Source organism: Petaurus breviceps, unplaced genomic scaffold, assembly GCF_028583685.1.
Source record: "Petaurus breviceps papuanus isolate PSGF00001 unplaced genomic scaffold, PetGlider_PUasm1.0 490, whole genome shotgun sequence".
In the NCBI taxonomy this organism is placed as follows: domain Eukaryota; kingdom Metazoa; phylum Chordata; class Mammalia; order Diprotodontia; family Petauridae; genus Petaurus; species Petaurus breviceps.
The window spans coordinates 1,816,447-1,835,627 of NW_027186352.1; the positions used below are offsets into that span (position 1 = coordinate 1,816,447).

A 19,181-nucleotide genomic window follows, 5' to 3' on the forward strand; every position below is an offset into this window, starting at 1 on the left:
ATAGTGCTTACCAAATGCTAATCACTGTGTTAAGTGTTTTACAGTTGTTATAATATTTGATCCTCATAACAACCTTGGGAGGTGGGTACCATTATATCTATAGGTCAGGAAGCCAAAGCAAATAGAGATAACTTTCTTAAGTTCACACAGCTAATAAATTTTTCTGACCAGAATGTAACTCAGGTTTCCCTGCATTTTCCTCCAACACCTTTGTTTGGGAACCTGATCTGAGATGAGAGGGGTTAACAGGGTCAGAGGGGGACAGTCTATGAAGTGGGGGAGTAACAGGGAGTCTCTGGGCTGGGGTAAGAGTCAAAAGGGTCTCAGATTTAAACAATCTTTTCTCTGTTCATGGTCAAGGAAGAGTTAACAAGATGTGGCTATTTACGTTTCAGATACATTTTAAAAAGCAAACTGTATACATATTCCCCCTTCCCTCTAGGGTTTTTTTCAAACTAGCTATGTTCCTTCATTGCACCAAAACAATGGTGATATCAGTTCTCGGGGGGGAATGGTCTAAGTTCTGTTTACTTTGGAAACTTTCACAGAATTTAATTCATACTTTCCCTTAAAACCAGTTTTATAGAGTTGTCCACCGAAACTCACTAAGATATTTTGGAATATGTTGCTAAGTGAAAATGATCAATCCCCAAACCTCCTTAGTATTTTTGTTACGTTTGCAGTTCTACAAACTTGTGGTTATCTGCTTTTCTCTCTGTGAGTCCGCCAAGGCCAAGACTGAAATGACAGGAAAAATATCTTGCACTTTTTTTTCTTTTTTAACTTGGTTGGTTGTCGTCCTTCATTCTCTAAGAGGGCCAAAGCGGCATGACCATGTTGGAGTCAGGGTACAGTCTGATTGTGACCAATCAGCCCAGTGCAAGATCAGAAGGCACGAACAGTCCATGTGAACTTCGATGGGTTGGCCATATTGGTCAAATGCCCAATGTATGTTTGCTGGAAAGGTTATCTTTTTAACCTCATGTCCCACTGAGATCACTAAAGTGAGAGTTAGTTCTGCTTACTGGGATATCTACTTCATGTATGAAGCTTTATTAATATTCCTCATCATTCTAAACCCTTTCACTGCAAGTCTTTTGGCAATTTTTCTGACTGGTTTTCCTGTCCTTGAGGCTCAGGACAAAGAGGTAGTGAGGAGAGAGAAGCAAACAGGTTGACTACTTCATCCCAGCACTTTGCTGGATGAAAACCAGTTATATGGCAGCTTTGGTTCTCTGTAGTACAACCAAGGAAGCCAAAGAAAGCCCCAAACCTTAATAAAAGTCACAAAGCTCAGGCAGTAAAAAGCAGGGGTCCTTCCCTCAGGTTCACATTCAGAGTCTATTAGCTTTTAATTTGCACAGAACTGTAATAACAGGAGGTATTCCTTAAGAGAGGAAGGACTTCCATGACATGAGCATTTAAAGAAGCTTATTGAATTGAAAAAATGGAACTGTGAGGGGACAAGGAGTGGGGTGGTATTGCTAGAGGCAGCACAGGGATGGCAAGAATCTATCATCAATCATGACTTCTGGGGAAAAATATAAAAAAAAAAACAATTTAACTCTAAACCACCTACTCCCTGAGGTGAACCAAATCTAAACTTCCCCAATCCTTGGGGTAATTCCAGATATTCCCAATCTCTGGGACAAACCTAAAACTTCCTGGGGCAAGCCCAATACTGAATTTCCCTCTCTTAAAGGCATAAAAATCCAAACTTAAATTTCCCCAATCCCTGGGGCAAGCCAGAGCTCTAAACCCCTCAGTCCTTGGGGCAAACCTAAACCCCTCTGTCCTTGGGGTGAGCCCCCAAATAAGCCAAGCCTAAAGTTCCCCAGCCCCTAGGCACACGTGGCCCTCCAGGTCTTCAAGTGTGGCCCTTTGACTGAATCTAAATTTCACAAAACAAATCCCCTTAATAAAAGAATTTGTTCTATAAAACTTGGGCTCAGTCAAAAGGCCACACCCAAGGACTTCGAGGGCCACTTGTTGCCTCCACCTCTCTTACGGCAACTGTCAAGTCTTAAAGTAAAAAATTCAAAATAATACCTTAAACCTTACCCAAGTTTAGAAGAAAATGTGTTCAAGAGCAGGAGTCCCACCTCTGGGAGGAAGTCTTCTATGAAAAAGTCCCTTGGTGAGCAATTAACCAGAGATCTTGAGGGATTTTTATGGAAGCTTGGGGTCCTAGTCCTGACTTGACCTAGAATGGCTTCCCCAAAACTGTGGCAAGGGAAAGCTGAAATGACTGAAGAAAACAAAAGTTTGATCTTTAGAGCATACAGATTTATTAGGCAATGCATGCCGATTACCCAACAAACCAGGACCAGACCTTCTCAGCTCAGGCCTGGACTCTGAATGCAAAAGGAGATGGACTTTTCTACATTAAATAAGTCCACCTAATTAAAAAGAAATAATACAACATTAAGTAATCTGATTTCTAGTTGGGTGAAATATTAGGGACTTTCCAAGTTAGGACTGGTGGTGGGGGGGGCAAATTGGTACAATTCCATGAAATCAGAAAAAGAGGTATCACACCCTTCCCAAGCATCTGTAAACAATCAAAGGAACATGGAACAATAACTGAATGATCAGTGTGGGGTCAGTTTTTGGATAAAACATGTCGGCTGCTTGAGATTTACAATAGTGAGAAACTCCTTGGATCAGGCTGGATCTGAGAAGGGTTTTTGGTTGGCATAACCTAGGTCCTTGGTTAAGAGTCTCTAAGTAGTAGGGAGAGGGGGTCCAATTCCTCAGCCATGCAGGGCTAGGTTCAAATAATGCAACAAGGTTTTCTCACAGTTCCCACGACTGAATGAGGTTTTCTTACAAGACAGAGATTGGACTATATTCATAATTGAGTATGAAGGGAAGTGAGCTAACTCCAGAATTAAGTCACCAGATGGAGTCAGTGTGGTGTACTCCATGCCTATAATAAACCTCTTACTATCCTAATCCCCTCTGTTCCCTCAATTTTGTCCCTGCTTATAAGATTCTTTGATACTGAAGCTGCTGTGTCTAACAACTGAATTTCTAAGTGAGTCAACCTTCGGGTTCCTTTATGAAAGTGTCCTTTGGGTTCTATCAGGTTTCATTTGGCCTTCTTTTTCCTCTCTTTGAATTTGGGAAGAAATGTCTTGTTCAGCTTTTAGTGACATGAATGTCATTGCTATAATGATGCTTAGAATTTTCAGTTCTGTCTGTGGATAATGGGCCATGGGGGAGGAGTCACCCATTAGAGCAGCTATTCCTAAAACACATTTACTTATACTTCACTGGGGAAAAATGCACAACGATCTGTTTTCAAATTTCTGAAACAATTTATTTTAAATTACCTTAGCAACTGAGAAGAATGAATCAAATTAATTTTAGGCTGCAATAGGAGGTAAAAATTGAAAGTTCATGAAACTTCAGAGTGATGACACATTGAGCATGATCACATTGTTAGACTGACTCCTGATTTGCCCAGCACTTATTCATTGCTGAAGAGAATTAGTGATGGGAGGGGTGTGTGGGAGACATTTTGCAACAAGCTCAAGGGAAGGAGAATTTTTATCTGAACTTATTGAGCCATTCATTCTGCTGTTTATCTGTGATTTTAGCCTCAGTGTCTACACAAATAATCTACCTTTGAAAAATTTGTTAAGAAGAATCAATCACCTATTGACTAAGACCATTGGGCAGGCAGACAAGGTAGAGTTCTGAGTGGTTAAAGACCAGTCTAGTTGCTATTAGCAGGAAAATCGTTCCATCCACCACACAGTTATCAGTACTAATACAATGTCAGACCCTGTCCTAGGGACTAAGGATACAGAGGCAAAAAGTAGACACTCCTTGCCCTAAAGGAGTCAATGAACAGGCGAGAAAAGGCTTTTTGGAAGTGGTCACTTCCATTCTAATACTGTGGTTCTTCTGCTTTACCTTGGAGTTTCTGGCTTGGAGCCCATGGGATTTAAAGCAGTAAGGGCAGGGCCTTAGGGACCATCCAAATGCAACCCCCTAATTTTACAGAGGAGGGAGTGAAGGTACAGGGAAGGGCAGGGTCTTGCCCAAAGTCACAAAGGCAGTAAGTGGCAGAGCAGGGATTTAAAACCTGATCTTCATTCTGAATGGACTGCCCTTTCTTCTTTGCCTTTCCAGACTAATCTGGGTAGTCAGTCTCAGTTTCCACCCATATCCTATGCCCAAGATTTGGTCTTGGTGTGGCCCAGGTTCCACAAGTCTGGTCTGTAGACAGTGCAGATCACTCAAGGAGTTTTGGCACCCTCCAAAGGAGTCATAGGTCTTCCCTGAAATGCTGATCTCCTCTGGGGACAGCAGTGCAGTTCAATCACCCACAAACTTCACGAACAAGTCATGGTAGAATGTCAGCTCCAACAGGGCAGGCAAGGCCTGTTTGTTTCTGTCTTTGTATCACCATCAGGACACTTAGTCCAAGTTGGGTGGCCTCCCTGCACACAGAAGAGCTTTTGACCAGCAAGGGTGCCTGAAATCCTACAGGCGCTGGGGTCAAAGGTGAACCTTCTGGTAGAATGTTGGACTAGGCCGGGCCCTGGGGTTCTTGGGGAGGAGATCAGGAGCTAGGTGCTGCCCATGGAACTCAGCATGCAGACTTGGAGGCCAGACCTTCATGCACTGGAATAGACATTTTCCTGGCAAATGGGAATACAGATTCCCCAACCAGGGAAAGACTGAAGTTTGTGAACTACTGAGCTCAGGATGGCATAGTGCCAGGCCCTAAGCAGGGAGCTAAGGACTGGACCTGAGGCTCTGGGGAGCTTCAAATTGGTCCAGCGTCAGCTAGGAGGAGCTAGGACAGTGTGTTCACAGCTCAATTCTGGAGAGCCCAACAGGGGCAGTTTGAGCTCTCCTCTCCCCTCCCCTCCTCTGATCACCTGCAAGGGCCAGATGACCGCATGTCCAGCCAGGTACCTCAAGATTGGGACCCCTGTGTCCTCTGAAGGGTGACTGGGGCAAGGAGGATGAGGACCAGCTGGGGTTTCAAGTTGCTCCACTAAGGCCCAAGGAACAGAGAGTCAACCTTCACACTTTCTAATTCCATCCCCACCCCCCAAATCTGAGCCAATCTGTGCAGTACCCATTTAGACCCACTTGTGTTGGGGAGGGAGGCAGGAGCTGGGCGAAGATGCTCTGCCGAGGTGGGAGGGGCCGTGACCCTGGGCTTTAAAAGTAAGGGTAAACACTGCCACTTTCTTTTTGTATGAGGTGGGGTAATTCTCTGAATCGCATTGGGCTGCCTCAGTTTCTCCCGATGTCAAATAGGGAGGTATTGAACTAGAAGCTCTGTAAAAACCTTTCCAGGTAAGACATATCCTTGGGAAAGAATTCGTCAAGAGGAGGGGGAGGAAAGGGTGACCCTTGTTGTGCGTGTGTGTGTGTGGGGATGCTTTCTCACACTGCCTCGATGTGATTTCTTCCTTCCCAGACCCTGGGCGAGCTGTCATTGGGGAAGCACGGCCGGGAGAAGAGAAGAGGGGGAGAGGGAGGAAAAAGGGAAAGGGGGAAATAGAAAAAGGCCTAAGCCAGAGACAAGGCGCGAGGGGGGGGGGGGAAGGAGTGAGGAAGGGGGAAGGTGGGGAAGGGGAGGGCAGACAGACGGGGCATTCGGGGAGGAAAGGGGGACAGACTGCAACCTGTCCTCCCTAATCTCCCCTCCTTTCAAGAGCTAACAGATCGGGGTGCTGGGCGGGGCCTCGCGTCCTTCCCCTCCCTCCGCCCTGCCCCTACGCTCCGCCTGCCCCAGGCTCAGTAGGCTTGGCCCAGAGTGTGCCCAGGCGGAGCCGGGGCTGGGCAGGAGCATCCGAGCAGCCCCGGGCCCCTCTCCAGCTCCTGCTCGCCTCCGAGCTCGCTCACTCACTCACACACACACACACACACACACACACACACACACACACACACACACACACACACACACACACACACACACTCACCCGCGCGCGCGCACACACACCCCACACACACCCCACGCACGCTCGGCTCCAGACTCGCTCAGGGGCAGCTCCCTCCGGGAGGGGCCAGGCGGCCGGCTGCGCCCGCAGCAGCCACAGGAGGGGAGGGCAGGCGGGCGGGCGGGGATGCCAGCTCGCCTCGGCCGCCAATGTTTCACTGGAGCAAGTGGAAAAAAAGAATGGGGGCGTCCGTCTCGTCCTCTGCGGGCGCCGCGGCCAAGAGGCCGGTGTTCGACGAGCGAGAGGATGGTGAGTGAGCCTGGGCATCGGGCACCGGGTAGCGGGCACTGGGCGGCGGCCGGCCGGCAGCGAGGCTCCCCGGCACATCCCTCGTACGGCTGGCCGACTGACTGTCCCCGGCAGGAGCTGCTTGGGGCCGGGGCTTCAGCGGCGGCGGCAAAGGGGCAGCTCTAACTTTCTGGGGCTGGGCGTGTGAGAGGTCCGCTGATGACAGAGGATCTATGTTCTGCCCTTTGTCCCGCTTTGCGTCCCAGGACCTGGGAGCACTCGGTGAAGTCTCTCTCTCTGTCTCTCTCTCTCTCTCTGTCTCTGTCTCTCTTTCTGTCCGTCTCTCCCTGTCTCTGTCTCTCTCTGTCTCTGTCTCTGTCTGTCTCTCTCCCTGTCTCTGTCTCGGTCTCTCTCTGTCTCTCTCCTGTCTCTGTCTCTCTTCTCTCAGTCTGTATCTCTCCGTATCATTTCCCTCTCTTCTTTCTTCATCCTGCCCCCTCAGACACTTAGACCTCTTCAGCTTGAGGTAAGCGGTGCACAGGAAGGGCCATCCGAGGTTTTTGGCAGGAGCTGACCTGCCTGGGAGCTGCTGCTCTCCTCTGTCCTGGGCACACAGCTGAGCTCCCCCCGCCCCCTCCCCCCAATCTGAGGAAATTCTCGGTGGACACTTAACCTTAGAGGCTCATCTGTGTGGGCCAGTCCTTGAGATGTGTGGGTTAATTGAGCCCCGAGCTCTCAGAGGGCAGTCAGCCCCGGTCTGGGCTGGGTAGAAGGTCCATTCTACTTCTCTGCTCTCACTCGCTGTCTCGGGGGTCTGTATTTAGGGCTGTGTAGACAGCAGGCAGCATGCCTGTCATTTGCAGGCAAAGTGTCACTTTTGATGGATTGTCCATGTCTTAGGAGGTAAAACCCATTTCCAGAGCTGACTGGACTCCCTTGCCTGGGAATTCAAGGGGAGAAAGCTGTTGAGCTGGCAATTGGGGTTTGTAAAGACCAACCTTTCTCCCCATATGTAGAAGGAGCCTCTCCCCCAAGGGCTCCAGGCCAGTTTGAGCACTCTGGCAGATGCCTGTTGCCAAGTGAACGGAACTTGGGCTCAGTTCTAGTGTGTGCTTGAGTGTGAGGTGCATAAGTCAGCATTACCATGGGCCTTGCCTTGGCTTTCCCTTCCGAAACCCTTTCTACATGATCATGTTCCGATGTTCCTGAGCAGAGCTGAGAATCCGGCTATATGTTCCAGAGTGGGGCCGAGATCTGACTCCAGTCTCTGTATCTGCATCCGAAGTGAGAGCCTGGGCACCACAGGGCTGATCCCCCCTCCATTTTCTGTCTTTGCCTCTTAGATAAATAACTGAACTTTCATCACTGGCAGGCAAAATGAATTCAGCATCATAACTAATCAGGCTGGGGCTGCATCTGCTGTCTGCAGATCCATCCTCAACCTCTCCTTAGAACCTCCCTGGGTCTCCTTAGTCCAGTCCCTTCCCGAATTATGTCTAGTGCTGAGTGAGTCAGCGAGTGTTTGTTTCACTTTGCTAAGATTTGAGGTTCAGGCAGAAGGTAGTCGGCACTCTCAAGGAGCTCCCATTGGAATGGGACAGCTAACAGGCCAAAGACCAGGTACAAAGAAGAGGTACAGGGGATAAGTCGAGGCACTCAGCAGGAGGAGGACCTGGCCTCGAGGAGTCTCTGGAAAGGCCTCTTTGAAGGGGTGACTTTAGTTGGGAGTTGAAGGAAACCAGGAAGCCCAAGAATGGAAAGAATGGTGCCTGAGGAGCCTGGGTTGGATGCCAGGGCCAGGGGAGCTGTGGTGCCTTCTGTTTCCCACCTCAGAATGTTTGACTCCAAGCATGGAGAGGAACCTAGCCACTTCAGCCTCCCAGGCTTGGACCCCAGCCTAGCCCCACAATAGGACAATAGAAATCGCAGTTTAAATGCAAAGGGTCACATCATGCGTTTCTTTGTTTTTGGACATTTCTTAAAATAGTTGACATCCATAATTTTCATGTGCAGGTGTCTGGAGGAGCTGGGCTGTTCTCCTTCAATAGAGCCCAGTATCAGTGAGAAAGAAGGCCAGCTCTTTGATTCTGATAAATAATTTAGCCATCATGAGAAATTAAAGGAAATAAACCAAGAAGCATTGCTACTGTTGCAAATTTCAGAATACACAGTGGGGCTTATACTAAAGCAGAAACATGATGGTGAAATGTGGTTTGTGTTAGTACTGAGGGGTCATGCAGAAAGGGTGACTGCCCAATGTTCCAGTCAGTCAGTCAGTGAATGAGCATTTTCTATGTGCCAGGCCCTAAGCGCAGCTGAAAAGATCACCTGTTGGAGGGCCCACCAAGAGGTATTTATCCTAAAGGCCAGAAGTCTCTGATATGTAATTTCATCCTGGCAGATTTTTGCTACTGCACCAACCATACTTTGTGTGTTTCCAAAGGGTGACAGACAGGAAAGCCATGGGTAGGGACAGGTGAGACCTGTGGCAAGTTCTCTTGAAGGAGGATGAGATTAGGGTAAGAAAAGCTGGATGGGATTCCTGGCTCTGCCCCTCACTCTGAACCCAGGCAGTTTGGGCAAACCATTCCTATTGGGACTGTCACTCTCCAGAGATCAATGATGCCCGAGGGCCAGTCACTGTACTCTTCATCCCAGGAAACAAGAGGACAAAGACAAATAATTGACCTCTGTTGAACAGGCAGGAAACGGAGCTCACATTGGTTAGGGAATGAGCTCCCAGAAACTCTCAATACTGGAAAGCAGGTCTAGCATTGAGAGGTGACTAGGAGTGTTTGCCTTTGCTTATTAACCTTGGAAGTAGTTAGCAGCTCGAATTAATGGACTTAACACAGAGGCTTTTTTGGCCAGAGTTTTTCTCCCTGGGCAGCCGTATTATGTTCCAGAACGTAGGAATTCATTAAGAAACAAAAAGCGCATGGAGCCCTAGAGTAATGTTTGCTGCTGAATTTGTGAATTAACTTTCATTGCACTTTATTCCTTGTTCAGTCGTTTCAATTCTGTCCGACTCTTTGTGACCCTGACTGGGTCTTGGTAGAGGGACTGGAATGTTTGCCGTTGCCTTCCCTGGCTCATTTTACAGGTGAGGAAACTGAGGGAAGCAGGGTTAAGCGACTTGCTTGGCTTGTGAGTGTCTGAGGCTGGATGGGAACGGGGGAGTTCCCATCTTCCTGAGTCTTCCTGAGTCTAGGCCCAGCTCCTCTGTCCACTGAACCACTTAGCTGCCCACTTTGGTTCCCGGACGGGCTGCAAACTTGCCAGCTCTCCGAATTCTGTGTTAAAGAAGCGATTAATAGGCCTGGGCTAGTGGGTGCTGAAATCACCAGGGAAGATGTTGAGCACTCTTCACGGCAGACCTTGCCTTCTCTCTGCCCCCCACTGCACTCTGGGGCCTGGCAGCAGAGCACAGAAATGTCAGGGCTGAAATTCTCATAGTCACACTTGGTAACTAGAGAGATCAGTCCATATTATGTAATGCGCTTGGAGAAGGGATGAGAAACTGAAGCTGGTGATGGATGAAGCGGGTCTTGGTAGTCAGGCCTGGCGGCTGTGGCGACTCATGTTGGTTAGTCACCCACAGGTGCTAGTACAAAGCAAAGTCTTGACAAATGAAAGTGATGGGAGGGGCGGGAGGGACAGAGATGCCACAATGCATGAGATGAAGTGAACCAGGGCCCTGCGGAAACCTGATAGAGGGGGAGGGCAGGGTCTGTGCATTCGAGGAGGGTCCCAGAGCCCTCAGCTCTGGTCCTCTCTTTGGGGCCAATAATGTTTAGCTTGGTGCTCTCTCTCTCATGACTATTTTCTTTTTCAATGTTGCTTCTGAGGATATTTCAAGCAGTCCCACTGTTGTGCGGCTGTACTTGCCTTTACCGGTTCCAACTGGTTGCCATGGAGACCTCTGAGACCTTGTGACGATTTTCTTAAATAAAAAAAGCCAATTAATGCTTCAAATTGAGTACATAAGATTTATAAAAAAAATGAGGAGGAAGGTAATTTAACCAAGCACTAGGTAAATTTCAGCTTGAAAAAAGCCGAGTTCGGGTGTTCATGGCTCCCAGTGTCCTTGGCGACCACGGCGGCCAGTATGAGGGCACGGCCTTCTTTGGCCACCCATGAGGAAAGTCCCTCCAGATTCAGCCTGGGCACAGACACCACCTGCTTCTTCAATGGTGTCCAGAGTCTCTTCTCCCCTGACAAACACCTCCCTCTGACATTCGAGTTCCTGTCCTTGCCTCCTGTAAGCCAGCATTGCTGGACTAAACTTGTACACGAATACCAGACAAATGCTCGTGGGATGTCAAACTTGGGCCATTGAATGACATCCCCTCCCCCAGCTCTAGTCCTGAAGTTTGGTGTTCCCTGAGACCCACCTAGAAAATGAGAATAATTCAACTCCTTAAACATGGTTTTATCTCCGGATTGCGATGTTATTGCCCAGCCACTGCCCATTGTGCTTCCCTCCCTTCTTCCTCAATACCTTCATATTTTACAAAGTGAAACAATTAAGTAAAATTATTGAATGATGCAGGTGACAGGGAGTTCCGTACCCACAGCTGGCTGCATCAGCCCTCTGGAGCCATTGGGCAGTGACCACTTGATGTCAACCCTATTGTCTCAGTGTTGTTTCTTTTTTAAAAAATGATCGTGCGCCTTGTTCTTGGGGCTCTGAGTTCTTTCCTCTGAACTAGCATGTTCGAGTCTCCTTGAGTTTCTCTGAATCTTTCAAAGTTATTGTTTCTTGTGGCAGAATGATATTCCATCGTATTCCTATGCCATGTTTTGTTTAGCTGGTCTACAATTCAAAATTGTTTTCCACAATATTGGGTTGGACCTATTCATTGTCCCACAGGCAGTGTCTTGTTAGCCCATCTTCCTGAAGCCTCTCCAGCATGTACTGTTTCTGTCTTTTTCAGTTTGCTGGATGTGAGGCAATGCTTCAGAGTGGATTTAGTTTGTATTTCTTTTCTAATTAATAGAAAAGCAGAAATACTAAACATGTTCCTTGTGTGCTATAATTCATTGAAATGTTCAATACAGGAAATATGAGCAAATGATAAAAATCCATCTGGAAACTAAAAATACCAAAGAACAATCATAGGAATAATAAAATTTTAAAGACAGTAAAAAGAATGAGGGAATAGATGCAAATTTATAGACTGTAGGCATATCATTGTTCAGAAGAAAATTTATCCTCAAGTATACATTAATGAAATAGAAAGAGATGAATGAACTGAGCATGAAGTTTTTAAAGGCAGAAAATAAAATTAACCCCACACCTTGCAGAAAAGAAGAAATTTTGAAAATCTAAGGAAAAATAGCTAAAACTGAAAATAAATTTATTAAATGGATAAAGTTAAGTTTTTGGAAGTAACTAACTGATGATAAATGATTGTTAGTGTACTTAAAAAAGAAAAAAGTAAACTCAAATTACCAAACTATTGGGAAAGTGAATTTACAATGAAAAGAGAGGACAATGATCAGAAATCACCATGTACAATTGTCAGTAAAACAAAATTTAAAGACAGTAAGTGGTTACCTAGAAAAATAGAAAATTCGTTAACAAAACAGAAAATGAGATAGCACAAGCCCATCTCAGAGGCAGCCCAGAAAGAAGTTCTGATTTTCTGGGTCTAAATTTTTGGGAAGAGGCTTTCTCTGCTGTAGAGTCGTGCTGTCTGAGACCTCAAAGTCTGTTTTCTAGAACTCCCATATTGGGAACCATCCATGTGGGAAACCATCTCTCATGTAACATCGTAACTGTGATATCAGAGATAAGAGAAGCAGATGAACCTGAAGGAGACATCTCCCTGACCTATAAAAACAGCCAGCCCTGTTGCGCATCATGGTGCAAAGCTGTTCTGTAGGACAGCCTGGGCGTCTGAGCTGAAGGTCAGAGCAGAGACCGAGATCGGAGCGCGTCTGGAGCATCAGGCCCAGAAGGAGCCTCTCATCAGAACTGCCCCCCCATTGGACCAAAAGATCATCTCACGAGGATGCGATGCTCCCTTTCAGTGCTGTATTCTGTGCTTCTGTGATCCCTGACAAAACTTCACCATCCATATTACTTTTACGATTGAAACCAGCATATAAATAAGACATTCTTTAACAGTCAGTTGGTCAGAGGATAGGAATACTTATCAAAAGAAGAAATGAAAACTATCAGCAGAAATATGAAAAGAAGATAAATAAGATCACTAAGAATGACTTTATTGAGCCTCTCTGTGCCAAGCACTGAGCTGGGTGCTGTGGACACCAGACAAAAGGTGGAAAACAGTCCCTGTACTCAAGGATTTTACATTTTGGGAGAGTTACAACTTGTAATGAATTAATGAATATGAGAAAGAGAGAGACAGACAGAGAGAGAGGAGACAGAGACAGAGAAACAGAGAGGGGGGAGAGAGACAGAGACACACAGAGAGACAGAGAGACAGAGACAGACAGAGACAGAGACAGAGAGACAGAGAGAAAGGGGGGGAAGGGAAGGAGGGGGAGACAGAGACAGAAACAGAGAGAGAGACAGAGACAGAGAGAGAGACAGACAGAGACAGAGAGACAGAAAGAAAGGGGGGGAAGGGAGGGAGGGGGAGACAGAGACAGAAACAGAGAGAGAGAGAGAGAGAGACAGAGACAGAGAGAGAGACAGACAGAGACAGGGACAGGGACAGAGAGACAGATAACTGGGAAAAGGGGGAGGATCAAGGACTCAGGGCCATTGTTTTCTAGCTGGAAGGGACCATAGTGAACATCTTATCTCTCATTTCACCAACCCAGCCTGAGAATTTAAGTGAATTACTCAAGGCAATCAGCCCCACAGCTGGGATTTGAACCCAGGTCCAAGACCTCCTCCAAGCACCAAGCTGAGCAGCTGTATTTGACCTTGGGGGCCACAGGAAAGCACTGAAGATTCTGGAGGAAGGTGGTGGCCTGGGCAGGGCTGTGCTGCCCAAGCACCAAGGAAACAGCCCCTGGCTGGGGCTGGCCCAGGTGACTCTGGCAGTCCAGGGGAGATCTTCTTTGGGCTGCTGGGATGCATCTAGCACACTCAATTTGAGTGCACATGCAGGGATGTCAGCAGCGTCTTGTCTGACACACGAGGGTAATCTCCCGTGGCCCCACTTACTCCGTTGTGAGGGGGGCCAGGACCTATGGAAACGTGCATTATGCGTTACTTCTGTGGACCCAGTGCCTGCTTTTCCTTCCAAGCCCTGTGCATAGATAGGCACAGTGTCTTTGGAAAATGTCCCCGCATTTCCCTTGGTGTCCCAGTTAGGTGACAGTCTGTATTCTCTGAAACCGGGAACGTTCCCTCCACTGCTGTGTGGTGGACCTCAGAAACCATCTCCCAGCCTCTGGCAGTCTGAGGTAGGGTCCCCCTCCCCACCCCCGATTCCTGAAAACGCTTGGGAAAGAGTGAACTTCATACTTACATCCAATTTTTTTAGTATAGCACATTTCATCTCCATCTTAGATCTGTCCATCTGGATGTGCATTTTAGAGTGCTAAAAATAAGCCTCTTTCTCTTAAAAAAATTAGCCAACTATTTCAGAAATAATGTCAGAATTTGGCAGTAGCTTTGTCTCAGGTCTGAGGAAGAGTGGGGAGTGTGGGGTGTTGGCTGGAGCACTGGACTTGGAGATCTGGGTTAAAATCCTTCTTCCTATTTTCTAGCTCTGTTACCATGGGCTGGCCACTCAATCTCTCTCAGCCTCAGTTTCCTCTTCTGTAATATGGGGAAAACAATGTTGATAGTGCCCTACTTAGAACTTTTGAAATGTCCATCATTATTAATGACAGAGATAATTTGGGGAATTGGATTTTGCTAGATTTTAGCACAGCTCAGAGTCTGCAGAACAGGCAGGAATCTTAAAAGGCATGAGGTCACACTTCGTATTTTTCATGCCACTTGGGCCAAAGAGGCCCACGGGTGTCCAGGTCACGAAGGAGCAGAGGTTGGTTTTGAGCCCAGGTCATGTGACTCCCAAAGCCGTGACAATGAAAAGTTGGGAGAGTGATCAATAACAAAACAATGCTCTCCTTGTTGTCCGAAGTGTGCACGGCCACAACACTTCCTGGACACTCTCCTCTGAGCCCTGGCTCCTGCCAGCCTCTCCGGATTCATCTCTGAGGTTTTCTGGAGTCTCCACATCATCTCCCCACTAGACTCTCCCTTGAGGGGGCCCCAGGGATCATGTTCTTGCCTTTCTTTGTAGCTTTTCATAAATGGTGTTTAATTCAACTCGGTGTACATCTTTGTGGGCCAGAGATGACCAAATGAAAATGCTCCCAGTAGAGCCCAGGCTCTGAAGTATCCTGAATCCGGATGGACTGGCCAGCTCAGGTGAAGGAGACAGGCACCTTCCCAGAAGCTGATCTCAGATAAGGGATTTTGTCCCACAAAGAAGGTCTTGAAAGCCGTCTGCTCTGTCCCAAAGGGCTGCAATCTGTATTGGTAGAGCCACTATCTAGCCTGATGACATTAACATCAGATGTTTTCAAGATCTAGAGAAGAGTGAGAGTGTCTCTGGTCCCTGCCCCTTCCCTGCCATCTATCTGTGCCTCATTTCCTCACTGGCGAAGGGAGGCATTTGAACAGGATGGCCTAAGGTTCCTTCCAGCTTGAGAGCCAGCCTCCCTGATGGTTTTAGGACTGTCCCACAAGGGTCCTTCTTTCTTTTCCTTGTCTGTTCCTACATTTCAGCCCTTGTGTCTGTCTTGCCTGATTATTCCCCATCTCTCCTCTCATCTTCCCAGAGAGATCATTTGCTCCTTGACAATAGGGATGACCTTTTGCTCATACCACAAATGATTCATCCCCAAAGACAGAGAAAAGCCCCATGATCTGACCCATCATGTCAGGGGAGTCTCCCAAGAGTTAAGGCCACTTGGGGCAGTTGGCTGCTGACCGGAGATCTTGGATTCATCTCACATCAGAACCGTCAGAGTGACCCCCAAGATCCAACTGTCTTGGCCGGCAGAGGTGTGGTTGGGGCTGTTTAAAGACTTTTTTGCTGCAGGATCGTCTTTGTGCGATTGTGCTCTCTCCAAGAAGGGACGCTTTGGAGATCACGTCCCACTCCCTTTTCTCAGGATTGCTACCCAGGGAAGGAAAGGAAAACAGAAGAACCTTCCAGGGGCTCATGTCCCTGTTGCCAGGTGCTAATGGCTCTCATCATTTGGGGGAGAAGTGAGGGAGAGTGTGAGGGGAGAAGAATCCCCTGCCTTCCTTGTTGGAAGGAAAACCAGGTGAGAAAAAGTGCTGGGCACATCCTTCAAAAGGCAGAGTCAGTTTTCCACAGCTCCCCATCTTTTAAAAATTAATTTTTATTTTTCAAATGAAGATTTGCCTTCCATTCTTCTCCATCCTTCCTCCCCCCATTGAGAAAGCAGGAAAAATAAAACCTCTTTTGCAAATGTGTGGTCAAGCAAAATATGTATTGGTCATGCCTGAAAATAAAATGTCTCAATCTGCCCCGAGTCCATGTGTCCTGTCAGGGGGTGGGCAGCCTGTTTCATCATGAGTTCTCTGGAATTCTGGTTCATTGTTATGTTGATCAAAATTCCTAAATCCCCGCTTGTAGCCCACAAAGTCAGTGACACCAGGAAGGTGGGCTTGTTCTTCCTCTTACACAGCCAGTTGTGGTCCCAGGGGCATGAGAGGACAAGGGGTCCCTGCATCACTCCAAGTTCCTCTACAGTGCTGAGGCAGGGCATGTGACTAGGCCCATGGGAGTGCCCCTTTGGGGCAAAGGTCTTGCCTCATAATTTCATCAAGTGGATTGGGTGACTTAGCTGATGAAGATCCCTAATCACCTTTTTTTCTCCATGGCATTTATGTTCATTAATGGAAACAATGATGCTATAATGGCGTTTATATTTGAGCATTTTATGGTTCGGTTCATTACACACATTTTTTCTTTGGGTTGGAGAGGACCTCAGGGGCCATCTAGGCTGCCAAGAATACTCTCGTCCACCACCTCCTTTACAAGTAGTTGCTCATCTTCTGCTTGAATCCCTGCAGTGACGGGGATTCCGCTACCTGGGGAGGCAGCCCAGTCTACTTTAGGTAGAGTGTTTCCTCTTATCCAACTGAAGTTTAGTCCTTTGGCTTTCCCCTCTGGTTCCTCCTGTGCCCTGAGGGTCTCTGTGTCCCTCCTATGTCTTGTCTCCAGCTCCTTTGATTTTCCTCCATCTTTTCCATGGACTTGTCCTTCTCTGGATGCCCTCCAGCTTGTCAAGGTCTCCCCTAAGTGTAGATTGTGGAGTGGCCAGTCTTTTTGGTGTGTGTTGTGTGTGGCAGAGTGTTGACTTTCTCAGCGCCGCCCAAGGCATTCGCTTTCTCGCCTGCCACATCACACTGTTGACTCTTCTTCAGCTTCTGGTCCACTCAGAGCCCCAGATCTTTTTGCCTGCCTTCCCCTCTTTGACTTGGGCAGTTGATTTCTTGGATGCAGTAGAAGACTTGCATTTGTCGCTAGTCCTCTTATTCTGTCTTCATCCACTGTTCTAACCCACCAAGATTGTTATGATCTAAGCATCTTCTGGTGTGTTAGTGACCTCTGCTCACTTTGGGTCCCATGCACTTGATGTACGTACCATTTCTTTTTTTTTTTTTTGGAAGGGGAAAGGTTGGGACAATTGGAGTTAAGTGACTTGCCCAAGGTCACATGGCTAGTTTTTTTTTTTTTTTTGTGCATGTGTCTGTATGTTAAGTGTCTGAGGCCAGGTTTGAACTCAGGTCCTCCTGACTCCAGGGTCAGTGCTCTATTCACTGCACCACCTAGCCACCCCTGTACACACCATTTCTGTCTCCATCTAAGTCACTGATAAAAATGTTCCAGGTAAAGGCTCATGGAACACTCCACTTGGGACTCCTGCCACATTGATGTTAAAGAGATGATGATGGCTCTTTGAAGGCCATCTTAACTGTTCTGAAAACACAGGATGGAAGTTTGTACTCAATCAAGCAATCAAAAAATCAGCATGCATTTATTAAGCACCTACTGGGTGCTCTGCCCTGTGGATACAGAACCAAAATACATTCTTCCCTCTAGGAGCCCACCTTCTATCAGGAACATGGCCTGTGACTACAAGACACTTCAAGGAGTACTTATACTTATTCTCTGCCGGGGTCTGGCTGCTCAGTTCATCCTCCACCACAGCTGCACACATCTGCCTGAATGAAACCTTGCTCCATCTGCTTGCACTTTGCCAGGCAAAGTTTACTGGCCTGTTGTTTGTAGACTCTCCTCTTCCTTTACTTTATTTTTTAACTTTTTGACTCTCCAGGATGATACTTGCTGTGGCTTCTCTCACTTGCCACATTCTTTCACGTGTTCCTGGCAGTGATTCTTCAGTCGTATATTCTCCTTCAGTCCCTGAAGACATCTGGCCAGGGGACTTGAACCCACTGAGGGCATTCAGGTGCTCCTTAGTTGGGGGCTTAGCTCCCTATTAGCCATTTTTGTTCTGTCCTTTCTGGCTCACAGATAATTCTTTGCAGGGAAAACAGAAATTATTTGAGCAGTTCTGCTTTTTCTCTGGCATCTTTTATCAGCATCTCCTGAGCCCTAGTCAGCATGTGCTGCCTTCTTCAGAATGCCCCTTTCCTTGTTTTGCTGAAGGAGATTCCTCCATTGTGGCCCTCTGAGGTCCTCTCCAGTCTTGAGCTTCTTCTGAGCTGGAAGGTTCTGACAGGTCCCTCATAGGACTAGACTATGCCTTTGGAGGGTCCTGTTGCCTTCCCTTGTGCTTCTGTCTTCTATACATTTCTGGATCCTCCAAGAGAGGTAAGGAGAGTATTTTTATCCCCATTTTGCAGATGAGTGAACTAAAGCTAAAAGGATCCATGTCTTACTCCAGGCCAAATAATTTTATGACCATGAATCCACCTTCAGGGAGTTTTGGGGATTTTCTTTCTGTGGCCATTCATTGGAAGGATGCTTCATACACCGTACAGGTGTATGGTGGTCTTCATTAATCCACGCCTAAAGGGCTGCAATGTACCAAAGGGGCTGGAGTCAGGACACTCACCCACTGACTTTGTGATCCAAATCAAGCCTTCCTTGCTTGGAGCCTCCAAGTCTCCTTATGTGCACCATGAGGGATAAGGACCCAGAAACCTCTAAATGATTATGTTACTAGCCTAAGATTTGATGAATGCTGACTGCTGTTTTTGGGGGCTTCAGCTTCTCTTCTCCATTCCCACCCATCATCCCCATCACTACCAAAAGAATCTTTCTAGAGCCCATGGCTGATCATGCCACTCCTTGCTCAAAGACTTAGTGACTCCTACTGCCTCCAGGATCAGTTACAAACATCTGGCTTCCATTCATCTTTCTAGCCTCATTTTACCCTCCTCTTCATGAAGCCCACCTTCCCACCAGATTAGTCTGCCTGCTGTTTTCGGATTTTGACATTCCATTGCTGACCTCCATACTTTTTTTCCTAGCCATATGTGATATCCTTGTTTTCTGATTACCTCCTCTATGAAGCCTTCCTTGACCCCCCAGGCATTAGTGCTCCCTGCCTGTCTATCTGTGCCTGTGTGGCAGTGTGAGTCCCTCAGAACAAGGACTGTTTCATGTTTGTATGGTCTCCCCAGCACATAGCACAGGACCTGGCACAAAGGGGTTTGTTGATTTAATTGAATATGAATCCTGTGGCATTGAGGGGAGCTGCCATACTGATGAAATCATGACTCTTATAAAACAAATTTAGAGGCAATGAGATGGTGCCATGAGTAGAAGGCTGGACTTAGAGTCAGGAAGACCAGAATTTAAATCCTGCCTCAGACAACTGCTAGTTGTGTGACCTTGGATGAGCCACTTAACCTCCTGCCTCAGTTTCCTTATCTGTAAAATTAAGATGTTGGGCTCAATGCCTTCTGAGGTCCCTTGCAGTTCCAAATCTATGATTTTAGCATCTAAATTTGTTTCAGAGAAAGAAGTTTTTTTTTAC

The 19,181-nt window shown here is 47.2% G+C and overlaps 1 protein-coding gene across 1 annotated transcript in view; it reads left to right on the forward strand.

Annotated features, from left to right (window-relative positions):
* The first annotated feature begins 5,828 nt into the window (after nt 1-5,828).
* STK32C (serine/threonine kinase 32C) overlaps nt 5,829-19,181 on the forward strand; it is a 206,941-nt gene continuing 193,588 nt past the window's right edge. Inside the window, exon 1 of the mRNA XM_069101686.1 lies at nt 5,829-6,221. Coding sequence (XP_068957787.1) covers nt 6,122-6,221 — 100 coding nt within the window. The 5' untranslated portion in view covers nt 5,829-6,121. The remainder of the gene's footprint in view (nt 6,222-19,181) is intronic.